The sequence below is a fragment of the Bombus huntii genome, chromosome 12, assembly GCF_024542735.1.
Source record: "Bombus huntii isolate Logan2020A chromosome 12, iyBomHunt1.1, whole genome shotgun sequence".
In the NCBI taxonomy this organism is placed as follows: Eukaryota; Metazoa; Arthropoda; class Insecta; order Hymenoptera; family Apidae; genus Bombus; species Bombus huntii.
In genome coordinates this window covers 1,045,936-1,073,177 of record NC_066249.1, presented here as the reverse complement: position 1 = coordinate 1,073,177, position 27,242 = coordinate 1,045,936, and the positions used below count along the sequence as shown (strand labels likewise).

The following is a 27,242-nucleotide window of genomic DNA, read 5'->3' as shown; positions in this document are numbered from 1 at the left end:
GTTAGACAATTTTCTAATGTCCAGTTCTTCTTCATTTTGACTTGGACGTTACAAGAGAATTGGAAGTTTTTGCACCACCTATCATTAGGGAATAAATGATCATTAGTATCGTAGAATCGTCCGAAGCACGTGGCGTTTTTGTATTGAACTTTTTTCCCAGCGCAGCGCATTTCCTATTAGATTCCGTACGAGATAAACAGTTTGATTAGAAAACGTCACGTAAAACCTTCGTTCGTCGTTACATCATCCGTGGCTTGAAAATGTTCCATTCGAAGGTTGTTTCTATCGTTAGTGATTAATCATTAATTATCCGCTCTTTGTGCGATCCTCGTGACTAAATGACAGGGTTGGCTGGTTGACGCTTCCAGTAGAACGTTCAACTTGCCAATGCGAGTAAACAGCTCGGCTTTTGTGTTGCGTTAATCTACACGATCGACGTGCATTGACAGAGTTAGAACATAGTCATTACCTTATCACCAGTGCAACTTCGTTTATATGAATTCCAATTTACAGTCGTTCAAAAAATTGATTGCACGTGCTCACATTTTACATGAAATTATCTTTATAAAAGAACGAATTAACGAGGATAGGAAAACTTAAAATTATTGGTCGAGTCGCTTGTTGCTCTTCTCACGTCGAGCTGAATGAAAAATAAAAAACGTGGACACAAAAACCTAAGGAGAAGGTGACACGTACAGCAGAAATAATAAATTACCGACACAAAGATCATAGGAAACGAAGTAAAAGAGAAAAAGAAAGGAGAAATGGAAGGAGAATATGAGAGCAGAAGCTATTACAAATAGCATATATCTTTGGCCCTTACTCTTAGGATCCAACCAAGTCTATTATAATTAACAATCGCTATCTGTATATAAATATTAATTAACTGGGCGGAGGACACGATTGAGCTACCCATTGACACACACGTAACATTTTTTCGTATACATTTTCAGACATATAAATTGCAACTGCTTTCCAAGAAACGGAGTAACTGTTGATAATACGATACGATCAATCTAAATTAGCGCGATACCAACGAATCAGTAGCTTAATGGTTGTATCTAAAAAAGAAACAAGAAAAAATCGCGGTGGTATTATGAATTAATCAATTTTTAAAGAGGACGTGAAAGAAGAAACGGGGTTGAAACGTAAAAGTGGTTTCCGTGACACAGATTACCATCGCGAATGGCAAATACCGTTGACCGCTGAACGATGATTCGACTCGACCCTGTTTAAACATGGAAGAAGAAACTCTCGCCCGCCACAGAAGGCAAAGAATTGTCTGGAAATTGGCCCATGGCACGTTCATAAATTACGAATAGGCTAGGAGACAGGCCGTCTGGCGGTAGCTGGGCACACGGTTTCGATCGTTTCTCTACAGTCCAATCCGATCACCTTATTTTCCATCGTCCATTTCTTTTTTAAGCGACTTTCTCACATTTTCGTTTCAATTTTTATTTTATGGACGTCTTCTTTTTTGTTATCCTACATGCGGTTGTATATTCTTTGTTAATACTTTTTGTATCTCAAGAGAAGGAAGCGTTTTGGCAACGCTTTGAAGTTTCGTTCTTAAAAGAGAGTTTTGTAGGAGAAAGTTCTACTGGATCATTTAATTAGAGAAATATCAGATCAACGTGTAGGATTCACAGCACTCGAACAGTTTGGCTATTACATAAAGTTATTCTTCTAATGGAACGTGATTTAATAAGTTGTGAATAAACTTCACGTCGCTAATTGGTCATTTTAAAGAGATCCTCAACGAGAATTGTCGAATTTCCAGAGGAATGGGAAAATCGTCTAAAAATATAGGAACAGAGAATCTTTAGGAGAAAATTTAGGCGAAGATGGAATTAGGAGACGAGAGAGTTTTAATGAACTAATTTCTAAATTTGTACATTCATTTCTCCTCTATTGGACATACACATTGTGTGAACAAGTTCTCGCTGCTTCTCTTCATGTTATGTATTTCATGAACCGTACATCTTTTCAACGATAACATATCTGCGACAATATAGTCCGTTCATTGTGTTTTCCCTTCTTTTCGACGAGAGATGCAAGAGTATTGAAGAATTTTTGGAGATATTTCAAAACGTAGAGTCACAAGAAAAAAATAGTACGGATACGGAGCCAGTAACACGGATTTCATGAATTTGCTTCTAATTAACACTGCTCGTAGCGGCTGGCGAAAAGAGCTACGAAAAGGCAGAGCATTCAACGAAGATCAAAGGACGCGAGACCTTTCGGCGGAGACTCGATCGATAGTGTAGAACCACTGGCTCGGAGACAAGGCCGTGACTTTTCCAAGACTGTTTAGCGTAATTTGTTGAAGGGTTCGAATTGCATATTTCACTGGAACATTTCTCTCTTCGTCGTTATATGGTACGCGTAGAGATTCAAGCTGAACGAGCTTCTTTCAAATGAATTAAAGACGAAAGTAAATCAGTTGCGAATTCATCTCTGATTTAATAAATAAAATAACGAAATTATCATATACGTAACATTATAACAACGAAGGGGCGATCGCATTCACATCTTCGGAAAGTCTTCGTATCTCAAGCTTCCTCTTTGAACTCATTTTATTCAACGTATATAAATGCAACAGACAAAGGTAATTACGAGTTTGACTGACGAAAAGCGATTAGCCTTATTGTAGATATGCTTGTGGTCGAAGGACGAAGAAATAGGTGTACGACTTGTGTCGTCTTATTCGAAAGAGTTCTAACAGTTGCAAGAAACGAGAGAATATCGAACGGTTGGTTTCTCGCATCTCATGTGATACACGGCATAGCTATTGGCGTACTTCGAGTTGCAGAGGCAACGGCGATAGAAGTTCGACTTGTAGTGGTAAACTTCGACTTGCAGAGGGCTGCGTGTTCTAAACTCGAGTTACAGAGGTAAAATAAGGGATCTGGAAACGCGGCAAATAATTCGAGTTAAAGTAAGTCTTGCCTCAAATTCGACGGATTTTCTAGTCGTAGAGGTACAAATATGCGTTTTTAATATCAGAAACAGAAAAATTTCTGCTTCAATTTCAAACCAAATTCACCAAGGGAAATTCCCCTAAACTAGCGAATTTCATGGACGCAGTTGCGTGTGGAAACTCGGCCGAAAGATAAACCCTTCCATCAAATCGCAGTGTTAATTAACGTTTGTCACGAGACTTGCTGATCGAAGTTCGGCCCCTGTGCGTCCGTTCTGTCGAAAATGTGCCGGAACGAGTTGGTTACCGTGCAATGGCAGAGCCGCGATTGGTCGGAGTTTGCCGGGGCAAAAGGGATCAATACACACCGGGAGCAGGAGTAGGCTTTCGACACGGAGAGGCGTAGGCCGGTTATGTTCTCCACTCTACGAGAATCGGGACTGCCAGTCCTTGACCTTACCGTGCTAACCTTGACCTAGCAAATGTCCTTCAACGGAAGCCTGATTACACCAAGAGAACGTTTTGGTTGGAAAATTTTTCTTTTTCATCCCTCCCTTTCTCTCGATGATTCTCACCTCTCTTCCTCTCTTTCTCTCTCTCTCTCCCTTTCCTTCTCTCTGTGATCGTGCGTCCTGAGACTTTTTTCGGTGAAACAGAAGTGCAGAAAGGAGAGAAAAAAAAAAATAGGATTGGACGAGTGTGTTTGCTTTGAAGTCGAGGGTCGAGGATCGAGGGTCGAGAGTCTCTGCCTCCCTTTTTCGTTCATCGAGTACACATAACTTCAGACTTTTACAAAGATTCGTATTCGCGCAGTCTTTGCACGTGGAACTTCTCCGGACCAGCAAAATTATATTTTGTTCTGTTTCGTATCTTTTCGTCAAATATTGCAAAACTTGGTTCGCGTAATGTAGCTTCTGGTTTCGACTAAAGTTTATGATTAATTTATGTGAATTTATTGTAAGATACATATATATTATCATTATTATTATTATTAATCTCATCTGTTTCGCTCTTGTGTGTGTGTGTGTGTACATATATATTTCTTATGTACGTATTGGTGTAACAGAAATTAAACGCATGCATAAATTGATCAGAAACTTTGGCCGAAGCCAAACGATACATTACGCGAACTAAATTTGACAGTGTTTGACGAAAGGGTAGGGAATAGGACAAAATATTATTTCGATGTTGAATTCTGATGTTGTGGAAATTATGTTTGATGAAGTTACGTTTGATGAAATTTGAACTTTTAAATTGATGAACATAAGAATGATGAATTTTTAAATTCCATACATTTCCAAAATATAGATCGTTATAATGCGGGTCCCGATACTTTTTATAAAACTTTGTCGGTTACCTTTGAAAGGCTTGCGCCTTTAGACGAAATGCAATATAAACTTAAATTAACAAGCCATTTTCATTTTCAACTAGGTCGTGTTACCGCGCAAAAGCTTACTACTAGAAAACGATGCGTAAGCAACTGCTACGAAAAAGTTGCAAATCTACGATCATCGAACGAAAACTATAAATCTATCTTGTGGTTCATTTCTTTATCGCCGCAATAAAATAAAAAAAAAAAAAAAAAGAAAAAAGAAACACGAATGAAAATCGATTTATTAAATGGCTTTCCTGTAATCTCCAGTTCCTCGTTCCTCGTCGAAATATTCTCGCGATATTTTAACAATGCAGACACGTTCGATTTTTGCGTCGCTCTCTTTTAAACATTTTATGTAATGTTTGTTATTTGCAAGCACGCATTATGTCGGAAACGTTGTCCGTCTTCCATTGTTCTTTTATTTAAGTAGTAAACATTTATAATTTGGTTATTAGTCGAGTCGACCAACGATCCCGGCGACAGTGGTCGTTTTTGCGCAATTGAAATCGTATGTTGCAACCTTGAAAGGCGCGTGCCACTCGAGAAACGTAATGAAATTTAACTGAGGTTGTTAAGGTCGATTCTATCGGTCTTATCGCTGTCGCTACCAGTTGCTGTCTATCATGAGCCTTTGCACACTTTTCTTTCGCGTTTCGTTGCAGACAAGAATGGCCATAGAATTTTCTTAAATTTTCTTTCTCCGTCGTAACGACTTATCGACTGATCTACGCCCTTCTCTATACACTCGTTTAACGCTAAAAATAATTCTATCCAAGTTTTACATATAAACGTTCCGCAATGTATAAAGATTACGTGGAAACGTGAATCGAACAATAATTTTCCTTCGAAGTATAGATCGAAGCAGTGAAAATTATTCGAATCTAAAAGATCTGATTTTAACGCACTTCCATCGTTTGAATATCTGTTCGAAAAATACACGTTTCGCAGATCCCATTGTTCGAGTGTGTCATTATTTGAATATCCCACTGCTCGAACCTTCCATTATTCTAGACTAACATTCTTCAAATGGTCCCACTATCAAAATGTTTGTAATTGAATAATTTAATACACAGAACGAAGTTCGACTCAATTTAATGTGCTAATGAGAAATTGAAAATGCGTCGTATTTGTGTCACACCTTATCGTTTGCTATTGTCATTGATATTCTTCCTACGGTATATTGTAGAATGGTCATTGTAGAGAAAAATGGCTACGTCTGTTTGACAATTATTTTATTTGAACGATTGCGTACCAATCAAGTTTTACGATTAATAAAAAAATTCTTACTCGTCTTTGTCTTCGACTAAATCAATTTCCATAATGAGATCAAATTAGACGACTCCTTGAAACGATTAATAAAAACCTGCTAAGAGAAGCAAGCTACTGTAATCTACAAATTCAAACAAAGTTACGCAAGAAAAGGAAGGACTGATCCGACTGTTCTCTATCAATCTTACCATAGAGAGCGTGATAAATGCGCTTGGAAGTTAGCACGAGAATACTTCACGTCAGTTCCTTTCGATCGCCACTCGATACGTCTGCGAGTTCAATACGAAGCAGCAGCTTTATTTCCCGTTAGAAGTCGGCGAACGAATAAAGTTCCATCCGAACGTACACGACGTTATCGCGGTGCTCTTTCTCCTTTCGGTGAATCGGAAGGATCGAGGCTCTATCCTGTCGTATGAATTTCACCGCCTCTCAAACACTCACGGATCGTTTAATTCCTTAGCCGTGGTGTATTTGAAATTTATTTACTTCGAAGGTTAATTTTTTAATCGATGAGGATACACGTTGAAAGCTGAAGATTTAACAAATACAAACACGTAGATTGATACAACAAAGAAAAAGTAAATACAAGATACGGGCGAATAACACGTATAAGCGGACGTGCGGCGATATCTTATGAGAAGATCAGAAGAAAATAAAGTTTTTTTTTTATTATTTAATTTGTACTTTACAATTTGTCCAGCTGGACATTTGGTAAATTTCTCTAGCTTAATTACTAAATAACATGCGGGTGGCTACCACCAGCGGGATACTATCTTCGAGTTTGACTATTTTATTTCTTTAGTGAGGTCAGTGAGGTGTTTTCTTTTTAGTCTTCTTTTTATGAGAGTTTTACTCGCTTCAGCAGCCAGCTGGTTTGGATTTGTTGCTGTTCTTTCCTGGTATTTTTCTGCGTACCTGCCGATTCCTTCGAGAAAATAAAGTAGAACACAACTTTGTCATACGACATTCTTGAGAAGATTAAGTTTGAAAATTTGTCGATTAAATTAGCCTGATTATCGACCCGATGATGAATACAATTCGGTATACATAAATTAATAATAAAAATCGGTAGAGCGTTATTGCGGATGCAAAAATAAGTGAAAAACGTGAAAAGGAATTTGTCTGTTTGAAGCTTAATTTTCAAGAAAATAGTGTTTGAACGTGTTTAGTGAGAAGTTGGCCTGGTACATGCGCGTGTTCAACAGTCAGATTTATTTTCCAACAAAACGTCTCGCGAACGAAGTTTATTCTACGTCTTCGACTTATTTCCGCACGTAGAGTAACCTTCTGTCAATTATTTACTCCAATTCAGTCCTGAATTAGCCATGTTCAAATATAAAATTGACAAAATTTTCAAACCCGATTTTCTCGAGAACGACGCATCAGATGAAACAATTTTTTCTATATCTCCTTATTTTTTTCCTAAAAAATCGATGTTCGCTATGTCTACTTGTACACCTTACCTAATCTCCTATACAGGGTGGTTGGTAACTGGTGGTACAAGCGGAAAGGGGGTGATTCTACGCGAAAAAAGAAGTCGAAAATATAGAATAAAAATTTTTCGTTTGAGGCTTTGTTTTCGAGAAAATCGACTTTGAATTTTCGCTCGGTACGCGTGCACTTCATCACGTCTCGTTATAACGGATCTCTAATTTAAAATTAAAGAAAAAATTAAAAAGAAAAAATTTTTATTCTACATTTTCGACTTCTTTTTTCGCGTAGAATCACCCCCTTTCCGCTTGTACCACCAGTTACCAACCACCCTGTATATTAAATCTCTCTTTACAGAAAAATACATTTTTGAGTATAAAGTACGTTACCCTGTAATTTTTACGCAAGTTCCTATTTGCGCTATATTTGAAATATTCCACTCTATTACCTCAAGTAATTCTTCTAATTCTTCTACGTTATTTATATTATCTATAAATCTAATTCTAATTCACCAGGTAAAATATTTATAGAAATTATTTACCCAAAGAAAGCGTAATTGCATGTTAATTGCTTCTTCTCTAATCAAATAAACTTTCGACAATAATTGTCGTCGATCTATGTAGCTTACAGGAAAAAATATGCACTTGACGAATCTATTGTATAATAGACCAAAGAACTTTGGTCGTCGATCTTCTTAGCGTTCGGTCGCGCGAGTCGCGAGCGAATTGAATCATCCGTTCGGTCGTACTTGTTATTTAACGAGCCTCAACAAGTCGTTGACGTGACTGAAAAATCGGTCTGGATCGTAGTAAGCATTCGGGCTGAGCTGCTGAAACCATCTGTCATCGAGCCCTCCGCGCTAGTGTTTCCATCTGGAAGATATCTATGCCTCCGGTAATTGTTTAAAGCGTTATTTAAAAAATATTTCCTTTCGCAGGATAATTTATATACAACGATCAAGATTTTTAACTGCCGACGAAAGTGAAAATTGTCCGTGAAAGACTTTTGGAGAAGCGAAGTGTCTTTGGTACACAGATAACGAGAAACGTGGTTTTTCCAAATAATTACGATCCTTCTCTTCGTTCGCGAAACCAAAATTATTTGTTTCGTTATCTTCCGCTTCGTTCGTGAACGCGTGTGAAGTATAATTTAGCAATTGTGAAAATAAGTCAGATACAGATATTATACGATTCGTGCCTTCCCTGCAATTCTGTGTGTCTAACTTAATCGATAGCCTCGTACAAACCTACCAAACCGTCATCGATCGCAGATGTCGCGTTAACTTTCTACGCTGTCACGTTTATAACTTTGAAGTTACGTACCTACAGTGGCTGTGAAAAGTTTCTGTCCAGCCTATATATCATTTAACCATATATCGACTATACTGAAAGTATACTAAAACTATATTATTTCGACAACTACCACACGTCTATATCTACGTTGTACAAGTCATATCGTACCACAGCACTGTCACGAAATATTTTATTTAATCGTTCGTTAATACAACTAACCCCTTTGAGACCTGTTTACTAATCCTTTAAGCTGGCTTTACGCTTGTCCAGTCGTTGGATCGACCGATTGCATGGCAATGGTTTGATTGGAAATCTGAAAGTTTCTTTCGGATTCGTTGAAAGTGATAGGCTTTAGTGGCAATGAATTCGCGCGGAAAACCGACTACTGCACTGTACTACGCTTCAGCCAGCACTGGGCATCATTGAGCCGTCCAGACGATTCCAGCAACGCTGTGTAACGTTGTGTTAGCGATGGTGGGGCTAAACATTGGATTGAAAAAGTAGACTTTCGATCCGGTAGTTTGGTCGGATTACTTGCTGGAACGAAAACGCTGTACTGGAATGAAAACACCGTAGTGGAACTTTGTCTCGATTGTTCCAATTACAATCCAGCACCGGATCTTGCTGCAATGCTACTGGACCGACGTAAAGCCAGCTTCGTGCTCCTTGCGAATTAACTGCAAAAATTCAAAATTCAACTGAAAATTCAATTCTCCCTGAAGAGAAGGACGAAGCAGGCGTATTTCCAATCGATTCCAAAATTCCCAGCGTTCCAGCAAAAATTATTTTGCATCGTTGATGGATATTTTCGGAAGTTCCGTGTATAGTCTCATTCGCTTGTGTTTAAAGCAGTCTATCATGGGAAAATATTTCGCAGAATAGAAACATTATTCGGCGACTGGTTGGGCAGAAAGCGGCGGACGTTCGACTCGTCCAGTGATTCCTCGTGCTCGCGAGTGCCTCGATGATGCTCGCTCGACACGCGACCTAGAGACAGTTGCAGCGGATCGAGCGAGTCGCGAACTGTTGTGCGAGTGTCAGATCGACACACTTGGTGGATCGGCGTAAGCAAGAAGAATGGCGTTGTTCTCCGGCGGCGGTGGCGGCAGTGGCGGAAGTGGCCCGCCGCCGATCAAGTCGAAGGAACCAGCCAGCCCTTCGCTTTCCTCTAGACCAAGGCAACGAAGCCTCAAGGACCGCCTCAGGGAAGGTATCACCGGGAAATTCAATTGGCAGTGAGTACCCTCGATGATTCTTCGCTTTGAGAGTCCCTTTTTTTCTACCACAGAGCGTAGAGTTTAGAATCGAAACATTTGGAATGATCAATTTCTTGCATACGCTATCGTCTATAAATCGTGGGACATTTAAAATTAGTAGAATTACATTTAGCATAGATGTAAGGGAAGATTTTTTCATTATAAAATGATATTGATATCGTGGAACGTCAGTTGTCGGACCATAATTCGTTTGGGAAGGTTGTTCGAAAATTGAAACCATTTTTTTTTATTTATTTATACTTTTTAACAGTTTTCAATGCATCAAGTCGGATAGAGGAACAATAGAGACGCGTGAAATCTTACGCGAATGGAATACACACACGTAGTAAATGAACAGCTTTGTTTTTACTAAGAAGAGTTCCTTTCTGTAGAGACACTGGGTATTAACGGTATCACACATTAATTGTTTTGAATACGAAATACGAACGCCATTCTCATATTTCGACGTGACTTCTCTTTATTTGTGGTTTTTATTTAGCTGATTTTTCTGTTTGTTTGTCTGGATGGAATTTTGTAAGCGAATTTTCATCCATTTCCCGACCAGCTGAAAAGCTGATGTTGAAACTGTGATGTTGATAATATCTTTTTATTGGAAATAATTGTTTGGTTAGCCGAAGTGAAATTTGACAAAATATTATTTGATAAAATATTTGTATATCGTGGGATGACAGTTAAAAGAAGAAAAAAGTAGAAAATAAAATATATAAATAAAAGAAAATTTCTTCGGTGGTTTTTGTTTAAAAATGTGCCGCTAAAAGGAAGAGTATAATTTTCTCAATCAGGCGTTATTAAGTGATAAATATCAAAGTTATCAAAATATAGAAATGAAAATAAAAACGTGGCTGGCTCGTATTAGTCTAATTACAAAGTTCCCAGAATTTTTACGCTTTCAAAGACTCTCTTCTATTCGATCAGATGAATATCGGACTGACAATTTCAGCGAAATATTCTTCTATTTTTACCTCGTAATCGTTAGAAAATTATCTTGCTTGCGTTCATTGGAAATTTTTTGTATCCAAAAGGTTCATTCAAGAGAACAGAGGAGATGCTAACCGGATGGCCTCGCAAGGTTAATGCAATGAGCCCGCTAGCTCTTTATTTTTAGTAATATGAGTTCAACAATTGAGTAATACCCTATTATACGTGATTACCGCGTGTGCTCAATCTATATAGATTTCCCTGTATAATATTATTACATTCAATTACTTAATGATACCTGATCGAGGAAATTATGTTCTTCTTCTTGCTCCATCTTTAAATAAAAACCATTTAAAAACATCTTTTTTATTTTCACTTTCATCGTAGCTCTAACCACTTTTCTATTCGATTTGCCACCGTCGTTATCTTTCGTCGGCCAAATAGCCATTTATTTAATTAACGATAACGTATAAAAAAAGCATAGAACGACGAGGAAAATTAAGGAGAGGTGCTGGAAATTCGAACAGAAGTCTGCATTGAACAGAAACTGCGACGTAACTGATACTCCGCCACCAGAGTGGAGCACATGATTGCCTGTTCGAAAATGCAGATTCTCTCCGGAAACCGATCCGTTCTTTCTTTCTTTTTTATTTTTCTTCTTTTCCCTTCTTTCCAGAAAACACGCGAAGAACCGATTTGTTCGAGACGAAAGTCGTTCGATAACCGAAGTTCCACTGTACTCGTTAACCGGCTATATTATAAGAGAAACTAATTTACATACGCATGCTACGTTCTCAAGATTGCCTCGTAAATCTACTTTACATTACGACAGTTTCTTTTCCATACGTATTACGATGGTGCTTGGAAGTTACGTTTTCCGAAGCGTAGACGCGTTCCTTTATCTTCCATCACTTGGATATTTATAGAGTTGATTCCATCATATCAGAACGACGAAAAAAAGTAGCTGTAAAAACGTGCCGTTGGAACTTTAACTGCGTCGCACGAACGTCAAATAAATAACGTAAAATGGTATTTTACCCTGGAAGCTCCACGTATTTTCCGACACCCTGTACATGTGTATTTGCGGGAATCTTACAACCTTATCATTAGAACTACCGATAGTTAATACGAAGATATTCCTACCAAAACCAGTCAAAGTGACTGATCTTTGAAAAATACGTAATAACAGAATATTTTTATATTTATTGATTTATTACTTTCTTACAGAAGGAATTTATTGATTTATTACTTTCTTACAGAAGGAATTCCATGTTATGTAGTAACTTTTTGGTATTATCAATCCATTTGGGATCCTTGAACGACGGTCGGCAAATTTATAAAATTGTAGAACCAGTCAATTTGACTGGTATGGTAGTTCTGGTATTATATATTTTAACTGATAATCTTGCTGGTATGGCATTAAAATAATACAGTGATCAGGTAGAGTCAGGTAATGGGATGAAAGGTGACGTATGAACTACCATTACAGAATCCAATATCGCTCGCTTTAATTATTCGCGGCAATAATTCAAGCGTTATCTTCGAGCCAGTGTTTCTCAGTACGCAGCGTAATCAGTAGATGGCAGTCGGTGTTAGTGTGGCTGGTTCTCGAACGATTCTCCGGACATTGTGGTGTCGGGAGGCTTCTTGAGAACCCGGCGAACGAGTAGGAGAACTATCAGTCGCTTTCCTCTCGTTATGTGCGATGCCGAAGAAAGGGTTAAAGCAGAGTACGAGAATTTATGGTTTTCAGGCAGATGAATAAAAATGTGTTCGACCCTTAAATTTTGTTAGATAGAAACAGAAAGAAATAATTTTGCCGGATAGAAACAGAGTATAAAATGGATGGTATAGAGTAGGTTATTACTTTAATCTACTTACGAATTTTTAACGCTTCTCTTTGATGCTCGATGTATTTTATTTACTCGTAATAAAGTAATAATAGAGTTGAATTATAAGAAGAAATGATATTTGGAAATACAGCTGCGTAAGTCGATCTACACAGGCGAATTCGTACTGAGATGAAAGAAGACGCGACGAACAAAAGAGGGAGATAACGATGTGAAAGAGGGAAATAATGATTTGTAACTCATTGCGATCCTTTGTCGGTGATAATAATAATCCTTTGTCATCGTTGTTTGCATCCAGCGTGTTACTTAAACACGTGATTAATCGCAACGAAACGAAAGTTTATCTCTGAAAATAATTACTTTCGGGTCTGTTTATATACCGATTACGAGTCTGTTTTTATTCTCCTCGATGTGTACTACGAGTCCTTAAGGTCTTGTTAACTACTGATTTGTTAATAATCTGTTCAAGTTTACGAGAAGAATTTTTTTTTTCTTTTTTAAATCCATTGAAAGCTACGAAATTCCTTTACTGAAAATAGAAAACGAGACGAGGAATAATATTTAAGTATACATGCAAATATACATAATGCAAATACCATCGTCGAAGTTTATTACGAAGCTAATACGCAGTTCGTTAGAAAATATCGCGCGAGTATCGGCTATTTCGCGAAAGGAAAATAGGGAAGGAAATTCTTTAGCAACAGCCTGAAAGTTTGCTTGGTGAATTAGCAGCCGTTCACAAACTAGTAGCAGAATAACATTTCGCGAATAGTAACAAGCACTGGCTGGTTTGCTAGCGTCGATACGCTAATTAGCTGGCGGTTCATCGATTTGCCATTAGCAGCGGCGGTCACAATGCGTCAACCGCTTCTAAATCGATCTATTAAATTATGACGCGATCGGTAGATCGGCCGCTTATACACGACAAATTTATCGTTATCGAGGAAAGATTGCCTGGCTTATTACGAAACGAGACCTTTCTGTTCCATCTCCAATGAGATTATTCATCGTTTACATGTAATTGCTACGATTCACTTTTTTCATCGCGAATATGGCATTTTGTGGACGAAGGAATTTCAATTAATTTATGCAAAGTGCCTGGCGAACGTAAACTCTGCCAACATCCACTTAGCAGTAATTAGAGTAAGATTTCGTTGGAGGATGGTAAAAATACTGTTTGAAATACTGTTTGAAATAGTATTTTAAAAATTGTTTTTACTGTACAAATTTCTATATTTACTTATCAATTTAGAATTTAGAACGAAAACGAGGATTTAGAATTTGGTATTTTATTTTGATTGCTTATTCCGATTGATTGGTTTATTCTAATAGGATGTTCTTATATTTAACAAACTGTAGTTACGTTTACTGATAAATGTTAAGCAATCGCTTTAAACCAATTTGATAATGATTTCATTGCAGAGATGGTAAAAATACTGTTTGAAATAGTATTTTAAAAATTGTTTTTACTGTACAATCTTCTATATTTACTTATCAATTTAGAATTTAGAACGAAAACGAGGATTTAGAATTTGGTATTTTATTTTGATTGTTTATTCCGATTGATTGGTTTATTCTAATAGGATGTTCTTATATTTAATAAACTGTAGTTACGTTTACTGATAAATGTTAAGCAATCGCTTTAAACCAATTTGATAATGATTTCATTGCAGAGATGGTAAAAATACTGTTTGAAATAGTATTTTAAAAATTGTTTTTCCTGTACAATCTTCTATATTTACTTATCAATTTAGAATTTAGAACGAAAACGAGGATTTAGAATTTGGTATTTTATTTTGATTGTTTATTCCGATAGATTGGTTTATTCTAATACGATGGTTTTATATTTTACAAACTGAAGTTACGTTTATTGGCAAAAGTTAAGAAACAACGATCGCTTAAAAATCATTGTACATTTCTTTTATCGTTTGAGATACATTGGAATTTAAAACACCATAAAGAGATAGGAGTTTATACACGAACATACAATAAGTTTAAACGTTAAATATCTAAAATGAGCAGTGATGGTGCGAGGTTGCTTTTTCACGTAATGGATCTGATCCGCCAATACAAATAAAATAAATAAAATAAAATAAACTATAGACAGTTTCTTATATGGCGGTATTTTACAAATTCATATGTTGCCACGTGTGAGCACGTATGTGAACAGAGTGACCATTTCGATACGAGAATAACCCGAAACGAATTCTTCTAAACCTAAATTGACTAAGAAATTTATTCCGGGGCAAAATGTTAATACAATGAAATGATCGAGTCAATCTCGTGACTTGAACCCAATTGAACATTCGTGGAATTACGTTACATATCAATTGGGATGGCAATGTTTTACAAATAAAAGCGAGTTGATAGTAAAAATTAGAAAAATATAGTGCGAAATATCGACAGCGTATTGCGTTCGATTAATTGAATCAATGTCACACAGATGACGTGCGATCATCGAATCCAAGAGTTAGCCAACGTCTTATTACATTATTTTTTATTTAGGTTTTGTTAAAAATAGTAAGATAATTCCACTAAAGTTTGTTCCTCAACTTTTCTTACAAAGTTCCATTCGATTCGTCCGAGTCAATATCAAACGTGAATCTTACACGAGTATAATCGAAAAAAAGTATATTGTAATTTCAAATATGGACACTTATCTCCTTATGTTATTTTTAGTTTCACCCGATGTATCTGAGAAGATAAAAAATACCTGTACAATAATTTCCAAACGATCATAGTGTTTCTCTCACTTTTGTCAGTAGGTGTATATGCCCTACGCTCTGGCAATAGACCTTTGTCTCCTAAAACACTATACACACTTGTCGATATAATATAATTTAACGCGAAGGTTCAACACTCTGGTTACTTCCATACAAAAGGAAACTATGTTAACGACCGAAGATTATCGCACTTAAACGTTACATTAATTCTGTCAATCGTGGCAACGATAGCTGCTAACGATCCTAAAATCATCTCTTTTACAAACAACGCTCATGCAACATCCATCATAGTCATCGCGATGTTTCCTCCCTTAATTAAGGTACGATGAACGACGTTTTAATCCAGCGACGAACACCACTGACCCATCAAGTTGGTTTACAAGCTGTTGGAAACTTCAAACAGTTGTACTAGCCGGTCGGTTAACTCGACTAATCCGCGTAGGATCGGATCGGACCAAATTTGGCCGAAGCCATCATTATGATTAATCACGATTCCGAATAACCAGCCAAGGCGATTACCCATCGACGTAACATCAGATGTTCATTCATTGCCACCACTTTTTACGCTCTTTTCCATAAAGTGAAAGAGAAAGTTATTAAACAGCCGTCACCTATATAGCAGTTATTGACCCGGCCGCCTCGAAACTCGTTTCTTCGTACGACCCTGACTCTTCTGGGCTGTAAATCGCCGCCAGAATCGGGCCAGTTTCGTTTCCACGACCGTATATCATCTGTTTTGCTCGACTTCTGTCGGCTGCGTTTTCTTTTCTCCTTCCTTTCATTTTTTATCGTCCCCGATTTGCATATTACGCTACACACGGCCATAAATATTTGGACACTCGGTGCAATTCCATCTAAAGGTTGACGTTTTTATATTCTATGTATGTAGAATATATATAAATTTATAAATATATATATTATATATTATATAAAATAATTATATAAAAAAATATATATTAAATATATATATATATATATATATATATATATATATATATATATATTTTATAAAGTATAAGGATCGAAGGAACTTTCGTCAACAGGGAAAGGATATACGCAAGCGAACCTTTAAACACTTTCCGTAATTTGTAATTTGCAAACGTCCTAACGCTTGCGGATAGTAGCGTGTTCTTCTCAGCGATAGTTTCGCATTTCGAAAGATCCAATTGAAGTTGGAGTAATTCGTGTAGGATGTGAAGGCGTTTGTCTGTTGTCAGGATTTCCGTGGGTGTGGGTGTAGGAAGGAGTTCATGGTGATTGTCACGGTGTCTTGATCGACGAAAGTTGTATAAGGAAGTTTGCGTTTCGGAGCGTAGGAGCGACGGTGTATCGGGCAGCCAGGATGGAGTGGATTGGAGAAATCAGGCAAAAAACGAAAGAGCTGGAACGAAACGGTGAAGTATTGGAGCTAAACGTATGACAAAATAGGATTTGCATTTCGCAGAAAATATGTGGAAATTCACGCAAGAGACCCAAAGCTTCTAAAGTTTCCAGAAAACGTTGAAACTAAAGGGTAGACGTAGACAAAGCGCGTGGATTTCTAGCGTGCAACAAATATCTGTATGGAATTCAACGACGACGATAGAAAACAAGGAAACAACAAAACAGGTGCAGTTTCTAAAATTTAGAAAAATTTGAAATTGCGGCATAGACATGGACGAAGCAGGGGAATTTTTTATTGTGCAACAATTTCTAGCTACGTAACGATCTTCTGAAACACCGCAGCGTGATCTATACGCTGGCATATAGAAATTGTGTCTGACGGTATCTGATGAACAGATACGAATATGTATGTATGATGCATACATGCACAACCGTCGTCCCGTTGTACAATGAAAAGGATGGTTCCTTTGTTTTCGTGCAGGCCACAGTAGCTACATTGAAACGGTAATTTCTCTCTCTCTCTCTCTCTCTCTCTCTTGCTCTTCGATGTTCGATACTGTGCGTGGCCTTGATCATCCGTAGACCACGAATCCAAGTCCTATTTCTTCATTTGAAACGGTTCCCGCGAACAAAGAGTACATATATCTACTCATGTACCTGCGATCGATTCATATCCTTTTAACCACGGAATATTTTTAAATCATCTTCTTCCATGTTTCATATGAATATTCTTGGAATATCGAATTTTATGTCGGTTCTTCGCGGTTTCTTCGATTCTTCAATGAGACTTGAATGAAAAATCGTACATCAACTTCTTCAAGCCTCTCTTCTTTTTCGTCGAGCTTCAAAAAATTGAATCGATCATGCCCTTGGAGCTCACATCAGAATATCCGTAGACATTTCAGACAATGATAACTTACCAAGTTAGGAATTAAACGCGGTGAAATCTAACTTTTAACCATTTAGACGCGTCGAACTACGATTTTTTTAGGATTTTCACTCTCATCCTCTTCCCTAACACGTTGACTGTCATGTCACCCATATTCGAGCGACAGCAAAGTTTCTGATAGGACCGCGTCACTCGTATTCGAGTGGCGCTTATTTGACTACTTGCGAAGGATCGTCGTAGGTATTTGAAAAGATATTCCACAGGAAGTGATAAAACTATTGAATTGCTATAAAAGTAATACGAAAATGGTTTATTAAGAAAATTATATAGAATGTAAAACTTTGAAGCATTCTATACATAGTTGAGTTTGGTCGGCACAATTTGGACAATAAGTTGTTGTTTTCTTTAAATTGCTTTTGATCGGTCCGTTCGACGTCTTTTATTTGCATAACACAGTTTGCATGCGCGTCTAATACTTCTTCCGGAATCATTTTTCCAAACGGCGATATTATGCTGACTCCGTGGAAAACAAGGATTTTTTGTATTTTCAGACAACCCTAATAATTTTGCAGTTAATAATTCTCTAAATCTTCTAATATTTACATCCTTCCTTGTTGAAATTTTCTGATACAAGTAAGTTTATTATTTCGTCATCAACGAATAGCTCGAACACATCATATGGATTGACATTGCCAGGTAATTGCCTAATGAGGCCGTCTGTCTCGGGAAAAAGAAATTACTTCTGCCGACCACTAAATTCATTCCATTCACCAAATTGAATTGTACTTTCCTCGGTATCATCAGTTCTTCTTTCTTCCTTAATGACCAATTCTTGTAAAATCTCGTCAACAGTATTTTCATTACATTCAGTATCACTACGATTGCACTTATTAATATCCGAATCAGAATCAGACGATGTAATTTTATTTATATTTCTATTTCTAGAAAATCTGATTTCTTCCTCATCGCTACCTCGTAACTTCTTTTTCACTACTTATTTGATTCACTAAGAAATAAGTTTTCCATTTTTCTTTTCGACATTGCAACGAATTAGGGTAGAGATTTTAAATTATCTAAAATATCGGTGGGAGTACCTAGCAGAGTACGCTTGGTACAGCACTCGTGGCCTGAAGGAGATTTTATCGAAAATACGTACGGCAGTCAACGTGCTAATTGAACTGATCGACTCGAAAGCATCAGAATATCGATTTCATTCTAGAAATCTTGCCAAATTACGAACTAAATGCGCTAGAATCTACCCTGAGACCATTTAAACGCGTCGAGGTTCAGCCTCTCAGCGTTTGACCCGTTCGCCCATGCCCAATCGAGCTCTTCGTTCCTGCAACAATCAGAATATCGATTTCATTTCAAATAGCAAAAATCCTTGCAAATTGCGAACTAACTGCGTTGAAATTCAGCTCTTAACCCTTGAACCTCCAAATTGGTTCACTCAAACTTCAAAATTTTTCGCTTCGCTCCGGATGCATTGAATTTCAAAATTTTCCACAACCCGTTTGCCTTCCCCGATCGAAAAATTCCTCAATGCCACATGCGTCAGAATTCCAATCTCATTGGAAATACCAAAAATCTTGCGAGATTTCGAATTAAATGTCTCGAAATCCAACTTCTAACCATTTAAACGCGTCAATGTTCAACTTTTCACCATTTGACCTTCACCTATCCCCGATCGAGCTCTTCGACCCCACAATATCAGAACATCGATATCACCCTAAATACCAGACCATCCTTCACAGTGGTTATTTCCCACTTTTGCCAAAGCTACCGTGATATAATCGTCCGTTTCCATGGACGAGAGCCGTGGTGCCACAACACACCTAGGTGATCGAAGCCTGGAATCTAGGCCATTGGATAATTCGACGTGTATTAGGAAAAGTAGCACATTTCGTTTGTCTTACGGACACTAACACGCTCTCTGTATCTGTCTGTCTGTCTGTCTGTCTGTCTGTCTGTCTGTCTGTCTTTCTCTCGCCACGAAAAATAGAATGATTCGATTTTGATTGCTGAAAGTAGGATATTTTCATTAGTTTCAGGAACAGTAACATGTTATGCTTCTCCGTGATGGCAGGTGACACATTTCGGCTCTTTGCGTGAAAATTAACTCGGTTTGCCTTTAACCTTGAATTAATGGATTGAAAAATTACGGATTGTATAGGATTCTATTGCTAATATATAATATATATAAATTATAACATATACAATGTTATATTATATTATATATTCAATAGAAATATTATCAATATTATATATATATAATATAATGTAATATTGATAATATTTCTATTATTTCTATTATATAATATTATATATATAATATAATATTGATAATATTTCTATTGAAAATAGAAAGATAAATACCTTCTTTTACAGCGAAATACAAACGTTTTTAACGACGTAAGTAAAACTCGAACAAACGTAAATTGGCACAGAGTAATCTACTTAAAGAACAATGATATTATAAAATTAAACATTTTCTCTCGGTCTAAGATCTTAGGACACCATCTCTGATAGATTTTTCTTTTCTTTTCTTCTTTTTAAGATAATTAAATTTTAGTATCGCATGCGTTTTGTAATGTATATTCTTTAATATATTATTTTGAAACATAACGTCCTAAAATTTGTATTTCGAAACTGTTTCCACTTAAATCATGTTTTGCGTTAATTGAATTCACGTCTGGTCGCACACATGTCTCTCGAACTGCAGCAATTTTAACAAGAGATCAGTTACACTTTTTCGATGAGTCTCTTGAGTTATATATATCCATCTGCGATTTTTCTTTAACAATTTACGAATTACGAATGTTGCGTTTTATCATCGATCTGCACCACTCGTCTTGCGTCTAATATCAATTTGTTTCTGCAATGGAGCTCAATACGAGCGTGCACAATCACCGTCGTTTTTGTCGTGGCAAACTTTTAGAAATCTAAGAAATCTGGACGTTGAAACAAGGAAAAAATGTGCGTGTATAACGCAATCCAAACTGCGTGCCCTTTTTGTCTTCTCGTCGGTCCACGAATCCCTGTTTCCACTTCTTTTTCTCGCGATAGCTTTTCTCGCGGTCTGCGAAAATTACCCAATTAAAAAACACCGATTTGATTAACTTTTTACAGAATAATGATACCATTAACAGATGCAAGATATTTTTTAAGTAGCGATGATTCAGTTTAAAGGAGTGAGAAAAATCATGAAAGTTCAGTGTAACTTCGTAAAGTCCTTATATCCTGGAAACTACTTTAGATAAAAAAAAATCGCTTTCAGAGAAATGTACTTTTTAGAGAAATTAAACTACATCAATAGTTTCTTGCAAAAGTCATACATGATTACAGATTTTCTACTTTCACTGAATTTTTTGCCCCTCGAAAGCGAATTACGCGCGCGAAAAAATATTACTAGGATTTGTTTAAAAATCTGCTTATAAAAAATATATGATATGTAACAGCATTTATAAATAAATAATTCCTCGTTGTAAAGTTTAAGTGTAGAATTTCAATGTGTATTCAGCCCCCGCGAAAGGTCACGTCGGCCCTGGTTCTACGTATATGAGAGACGTGCTGTCCATAGAATTGTCACAATTATCAGTGTTTCGCTCATAGTTTGTCTCGTTATTTCATGTTGCTGCGTGAAAAATAATTTTTTCTTTCAGCTACTACATCGGCGTATTCTCGAACCGAATGATGTCGTATATAAACAGGACGACAAGAACTGCAAAGTCAGAGTTCGAATAAGAAACAATAACAAACAGCGACATTGACGATGTTTGTGAATACGCAGTCATGTAAATAGTAGCCAGCGATATTTACAAAGCGAAATGCTCAACATGCAAATTGTAAAAATAATTATGAAACTTTGGCGATACGTAGAGAGACAGGTGTGTATTACGTAATCTTCTTTTGCTGTCCAAATTTTCACTCTAAGGGACTGGAATTGACTACCGAGAATCCAGCTATTTTCCAATTTTACGTTATAACCCGCTATACTGTTGATCAATTTATGACCAAGCGATAGTAGATAATTAAAAGAAGTAACTTTTGTCTGAGAACATTCCTTTCGCGATGTATCACGGAAAATCGGAAACTAGCTGCATCCTTACGGGTCAATTTCACCCACTGAATTGCCAGACGGAATTTCGGCAGCGACAAAAATTGCGTAATACGTATGCTAAGTGTCATAATTTGTTTAATTCGCAGCTTCTTCGGCTTTTTAACGTTTTTTGGAAGAAGGCAAAGTAGTATACAATTGTTAAACCTGACGGCTATTTTCTTATAGCAATTTGCTATTGAAACAAAAGTAATCACGTTTCTTTCATAATAAGAAAAGCAACTTTATACGTTTTTCATATAACGTTGACAAAAGTATTTATCCGTCGTACGAGGCACATTACGATTATTCCACCACTGAAAATCTGTAATTGTTCCGCTCGTTTAATTACATTTATTTAGCTTAGATTCATTGGAGCAGAAATATTTTCGAGTCTCATCGATCTGCTACCGACGTACTTACAATCATCGTATTCACTGCTAGACATTGTAAATATATAGTCATTTCCTTTCGTAATGAACGTGCAACGATAATAATACAGACAACTGGTAGTTACAGAAGATCAACGTCAACCATTTGGAAATTGAAATAGCCTACTGTTCGGCAAACAAACGAAACGTGCTGCTTCTCGCTGCAGCATTTCAGATAAGCTACTGCTCGTGGCGAAATGTGAATAATGCTTGCTATCGCGGTACCTATATTATACGAAACGTGCTTGTTATCGGCAGAAACATTGAAACGTGCTTGTTATCGGCAGAAACATTGAAACGTGCTTCTTCTCGCCATAGATTGACGTGTGCTACTTTTTGTAAAAAAAAAAAAAAAAAAAAAAAAAAGGAAAAAAGAGAAGAAATGTGCTACTTCTCGCTACTTAATCCTCTATTTGCATACCGGATCGTTATCGACCAGAGATTTTAAGTAATTCTTCGTTCTCCCCGTATCATCTTTTGTTGGAATTTTGCTTTGCTTGGAAAAGTTAAGGCAACGTGTTAACGATAAAAAAAACTGTCGAATGATAATATTCTATGAACTAGGTAAAGTATTCGAGAATTTTGGGCAATTTCTTTTTTTGGAAAATCTAAAAAAAAAACTGCAGTACGCAGACGACTTCGGTGAAGAGACGACGGTCAACGCACGTCGAATTATTCGATCCTAAGCGACGCGTCGAGCCGTGTCTCTTTCCTCGGCCACATCCGAGCCGTTTGTTTCCATTCGGACACTCGACACGCGTCATTTCGTATCCATCACACGGCCGTTCGTTCTCTCGGATGTACGAGAGAAGACGAAACGGAAACGGTGGCCGTCACCTTCGGGCGAAATGACGTCGATACGTTCCGCGTGCACACCTCTCTCTCTGTGACACAAATCGAGAAACTCCAAGCACATGGCTTGTATATGTATGCGCGCGCGCGCCTATCTATACATGTACGTGCGCTCGTCGCTTCATATCCTGCGCAGAGTCGATGTATCGATACAGAGAGACCTCCGTGGCTTGGACGTCGAATCCTGTCGAGATCAATACCGTCACGCTTCCTCGACGGAAAATTAACCGGTTTTCGTTCTACCACAAAATCTCAAGCTATTAGACGCGGATAAGCGTGCAGCAGCTAACGAAAGTGTTGCAACACTTGTAGAAACATTCTATGAATATATTGTACTCGTTGTATGAAACCTTTTGAAATGCCACGAACACTCCGTAGCAAGATACGATTATCGTTTATAGATTCTATTGGCAGAGTTTGGAGGAACTGTGCAAATGTACGTAGCAGTCACAGAACGCAGCATAAATGGAAAATCTGTACAAGAAATTTGCACATTCATTTTTGATCAATTCCAATGCCAAACTGTCGTTTTGTTCGGTTGTGCGTTAAATACAATGCCGTCCATCAGTCGTTGTACCTATTTTAGGCGGAATGATTGTATATACTATATAGTATAGTAGTCACATAATAGATAGCTATATTCTAATATAATATACTAGCTATTGGACATCCTAAACGCAGTCACTTTCTTTCACAATGAACGAGAAGTAAACGGTACCGACGATTGGACGTTTGGCGATAATGCCGACTTTATTTCCTAATATAAATTGGCTATATCATATAGTACACGCTCGTGTATACTTCAACTCGATCAAGTATCCGGCAGATTAAACATTTTTTTTTATTGGAAGTAGTTTACAATCAATTCTCATTGAGAATTATAAGTAAATTATTCTGGCCTGGTACTATAACGAGAATAATAAGTGATTGTCGTATATTTAATTCTAGCTGAATCTAATGTTTAAATCTAGAGGGTAATGTCTTTTTAGCCTGCAGATCTGACGCGTCGTGTCAAGTAATTGAGTAACTAGTGGTTTTTGGTGGTTGTTAATTCTTGTTATATCTGAATTTGGATATTTCTTCTTTAACTGTAGGTATCTTAAGGTCGCGATGTATTGTTTCGTTGGTAACATACCAGGGTGCATCTATAAGGATCTTAGAGATTTTGATTGGAATCGTTGAAGAATTTCTATGTTGGGATTACTCGCTGTTCCCCATAGTTGGATCCCATAGGTTCAAACAGGTTTTAATATGGCTTTATATAGCATTATTTTACTCTGCACGCTTAAGTTGGAACGTCTGCCAATGAGCCAGTAGAATTTTTTTAATTTTAATCTAAATTGTTTGGATTTGTCTACGATGTATCGTTTCCATGTCATTCTTCTGTCCAGAATCATGCCAAGATATCTGACTGAATCTTTGTTTGGAATTGGAATATTATTTATGATCACCTGTGGGCAGGATTGTTTTCGCAACGCGAAGAGATTAGAAATGAAGAACAAAATCAGTCAAAAAGTCGTATCTCTTATTTATTTGACCGTTGAGAAAATTCCGTAGGTCAGTCATCGATGTCCAGGCAACTTGTATTTGCCGACCTAACAAAATTACTAAATTACCAGAAATGAACTTGTTACGCTTTCCTCTCGGGAACCCTCCCACAACCATAAAAGTTCGTAGGGTAGAAACGGTGGAGAAAGCAGCCTCATCCCACTGAACCTAAACACACGTCCGAAGTATCGTTCAAAAGTCTGTCCTAAGCTTTCATTTCGTCTCGACAATGGTCACACTCGAATCGAGTTAAAAGAAGTCTCCGTGACGAATTTCCTGGACCAGGTTCTCGTGATCGTATCCCTTTACGAACGTTTCGAGGCCGGAAGAAAGGTTGGTGATTCGCGACCAACCAACTTTTACCACTACTACTTCAGCCGATCCGGAGTGGAAACTCGTCGGTGAAAGCAGGGGATGGAAAGATTCAACGAAGGAAGGTTTTCTTCGATGAAATGGAAGCTTGGACGCCTTGGGCTGCCACGCGAGTACACCCAACTTTCCTGATTAAATTATCGGAGGCGTGCTCCGCTCGTGGAGACTCCTCCAGGCTACGTTCCAGGCGAGGAATTGATCGTCTCGATTTTCTCACTGAAAAGCACCGCCGCAAGTTGCCTACACGTTGGCTGATTTCTCGAGCCTCGGTGTGTTTTCGTTTGAGGAAGAAGAAACGTGTGGTTTCAGCTGCCTTCGAGATTCTCGCCCGATCTTGCCATATGGTGGAGTGAGTTTGATCGTCGAGGGGTCGATACGTTCTTCTTCAACAGGCTTAGATACGTCGAAGGCTTTGGAGGATATTTTCGATTGATGCGGTTTCCTCGATAAAATTTTGGTACGCCATAGATGGCTTTTGACGACCCTTGATACGGGTTTCTTGGAAAGTGCTGTGTATATTACAAAATGCATGCTTTTGAGTTATCGGTATCTTTTTCTTGAAGAAATTTGGATACTTTAAGAAACATCGAGAGTCTTCAAGATATTACCGGTTATCTCGATAAAATTTCCACACGCTAGAGTTAGCTTTTAAGGACGCTGTTATGGTTTTCTGAATATAATTCCGATATACCACGTGCAATGGATAGTATTGGGTTGTTGGGGTTCTTTTCTTGAAAAAAACTGGTTACGTCAAAGGTTCCTGAGGATAGTTCGAGTCGACGCGGTTTTCTCCGAAAAATTTGAATATATTACAGACCTTCTAAAAAATTAATCTAGTAAATCGATTCGTGAAACTTGTTTGAATATTTCAACTATTCAAACGTAATAATAATATATGGATACTTTCTAGAACGACGTCAAGTTTGCGCAAGCGAATAATCTTCGGACTCGTATTTGTCAAGACTTATTTGCTTGCTTCGATGATTGCTCTGTACCACTCTGTGGATTCGAGAATGATTCGAAATTCCAGTACTAAATCTACGCTTTTTCTCGGCGAGAAAGTCTGCCCATCAAGTATCTAAAGTATCTTCTCTCTCGTTTCGCCATATTAAATACGTTTCCATCATCCTCTTCGTCTTTTAATCATCCTTGTTTCACAAATATTCGGAAGACGAAGCAAAGGCACGAGGAGAGGAGGTTCAGGGGGATGGATTCGAATCGAAAGGAAATGTCAAGTCGGTGGGATGAGAGTCAGTCGTGCCATTAGATAGACACTCTGTTGAAAAGTGCACCCGGGACGAGGTCATCGGGTAAATGGGTCAAGTAGACGTGGTAGGTACTTGTCGCGCACTTAAGGATGCAGATTGCGCGACGACGGCCGCGTCCTCCGCGCCCGAGCTCGCCTAAGTACTCGTTTATGAATTATGCGCGGTCTTAAGCGTTCGTTCGAGACGCGAATCCTTTCCGCTATGGATGTTTAATTAGTCAAGGGCTCGTGCCTTCCGGTCTGTTGCTAAATGTTTCGAAATGTTTGCACGTCGTTTGAACCTTCGCCTACGCATGCTTTGTGTCCACGTTTCCGCCCTTCTATTGGGTTGGCAACTAAGTGATTGCGAATTTTGTCATTACCACCTAATGTGTTGTAGTTGCCAACCCAATAATACCGCAGATGATTGCAATTCTTCGCTACTAAATCATTCTGTTATATTATGGATGATTCTGTTGAATAACATTCCAGACAAATCAGTTAGGTTTTACATTAAACAACGATATTGCGGAAAATCAGCACGAACTTTCATAGCGTATCACGTGTGTTACGTTCTGTTTAAGAGCAATGAAGGTAATGTAATATACAGGTCGCTGATATTTATGCAAATTTATATTTTTATGAATATGTTGGAAAAAAATAGAATTTGGATAAGACGTTGTTTTTTTATCAGTCAGATGTTATGAAGGGCTTGTCTAATACATTTTAGGGTTATTTTATGCGCTTTTGCGTATTCCGTGTATTTTTGCATCTTCAAATTTTCCATAAATTCATAAAGATTCGCAGTTTGCTGATATACAAGGTATATCATAATATTTAATGGAACCCAGTGGACATAAGGGAGAAAAGAAATGAAAAAATTTGCATGATCGTGTGTCTTATTTGACCTTCTTTCGGATTGATAGCCATTTTTGTGTTTCAATAATCGGCGACTGTTTACCTTCGTAAAAGGTACTCGAAATGGCTACCTTCGGCCTGCGCGCAAGCTTACAGTCGATCCACCAAAGAATTTGGCAGCCTTTCAAAAATTCCAGGTGTACGTCGAATAATACAGACTAATATTAGGTACATACGATAATATATTTCGAGCACCTTTTATGAAAGTAAACAGTTGCCGGTTATTCAGACACAAAAATGGTCATAAATTCGAAACAAGGTCAGACAGAACGCGAGTTCGTACGAACATTTTTCATCGTTTTTCTGCCTTCTGTCCACTCTCAACATGTTAAACTGTACCCTGTATAAAGAAAAAAAAACGAGACTGTACCCGTAACTCGTTTTATTAAACGAATTCAGAAAATCAGCTAGACTGGTCTTTGAAGTTACCAATTGCCTACTACCTGTTTGAC

The 27,242-nt window shown here is 37.6% G+C and overlaps 1 protein-coding gene across 6 annotated transcripts in view; it reads left to right on the top strand.

Annotated features, from left to right (window-relative positions):
• The window catches only part of LOC126872127 (TLD domain-containing protein 2), a 302,759-nt gene that overhangs the window by 66,725 nt on the left and 208,792 nt on the right, over positions 1-27,242 (top strand). For 2 of the 6 annotated variants that reach the window (XM_050631719.1, XM_050631718.1), the window contains exon 2: positions 9,165-9,522. The exons of 2 other annotated variants lie outside the window; for them this stretch is intronic. In XM_050631719.1, the coding sequence (XP_050487676.1) occupies positions 9,365-9,522 (158 nt within the window). In that variant the 5' untranslated portion in view covers positions 9,165-9,364. Of the gene's footprint in view, positions 1-9,164; positions 9,523-27,242 lie in introns of those variants that run through there. 2 more of the 6 variants (XM_050631720.1, XM_050631721.1) reach the window with 2 other exon arrangements.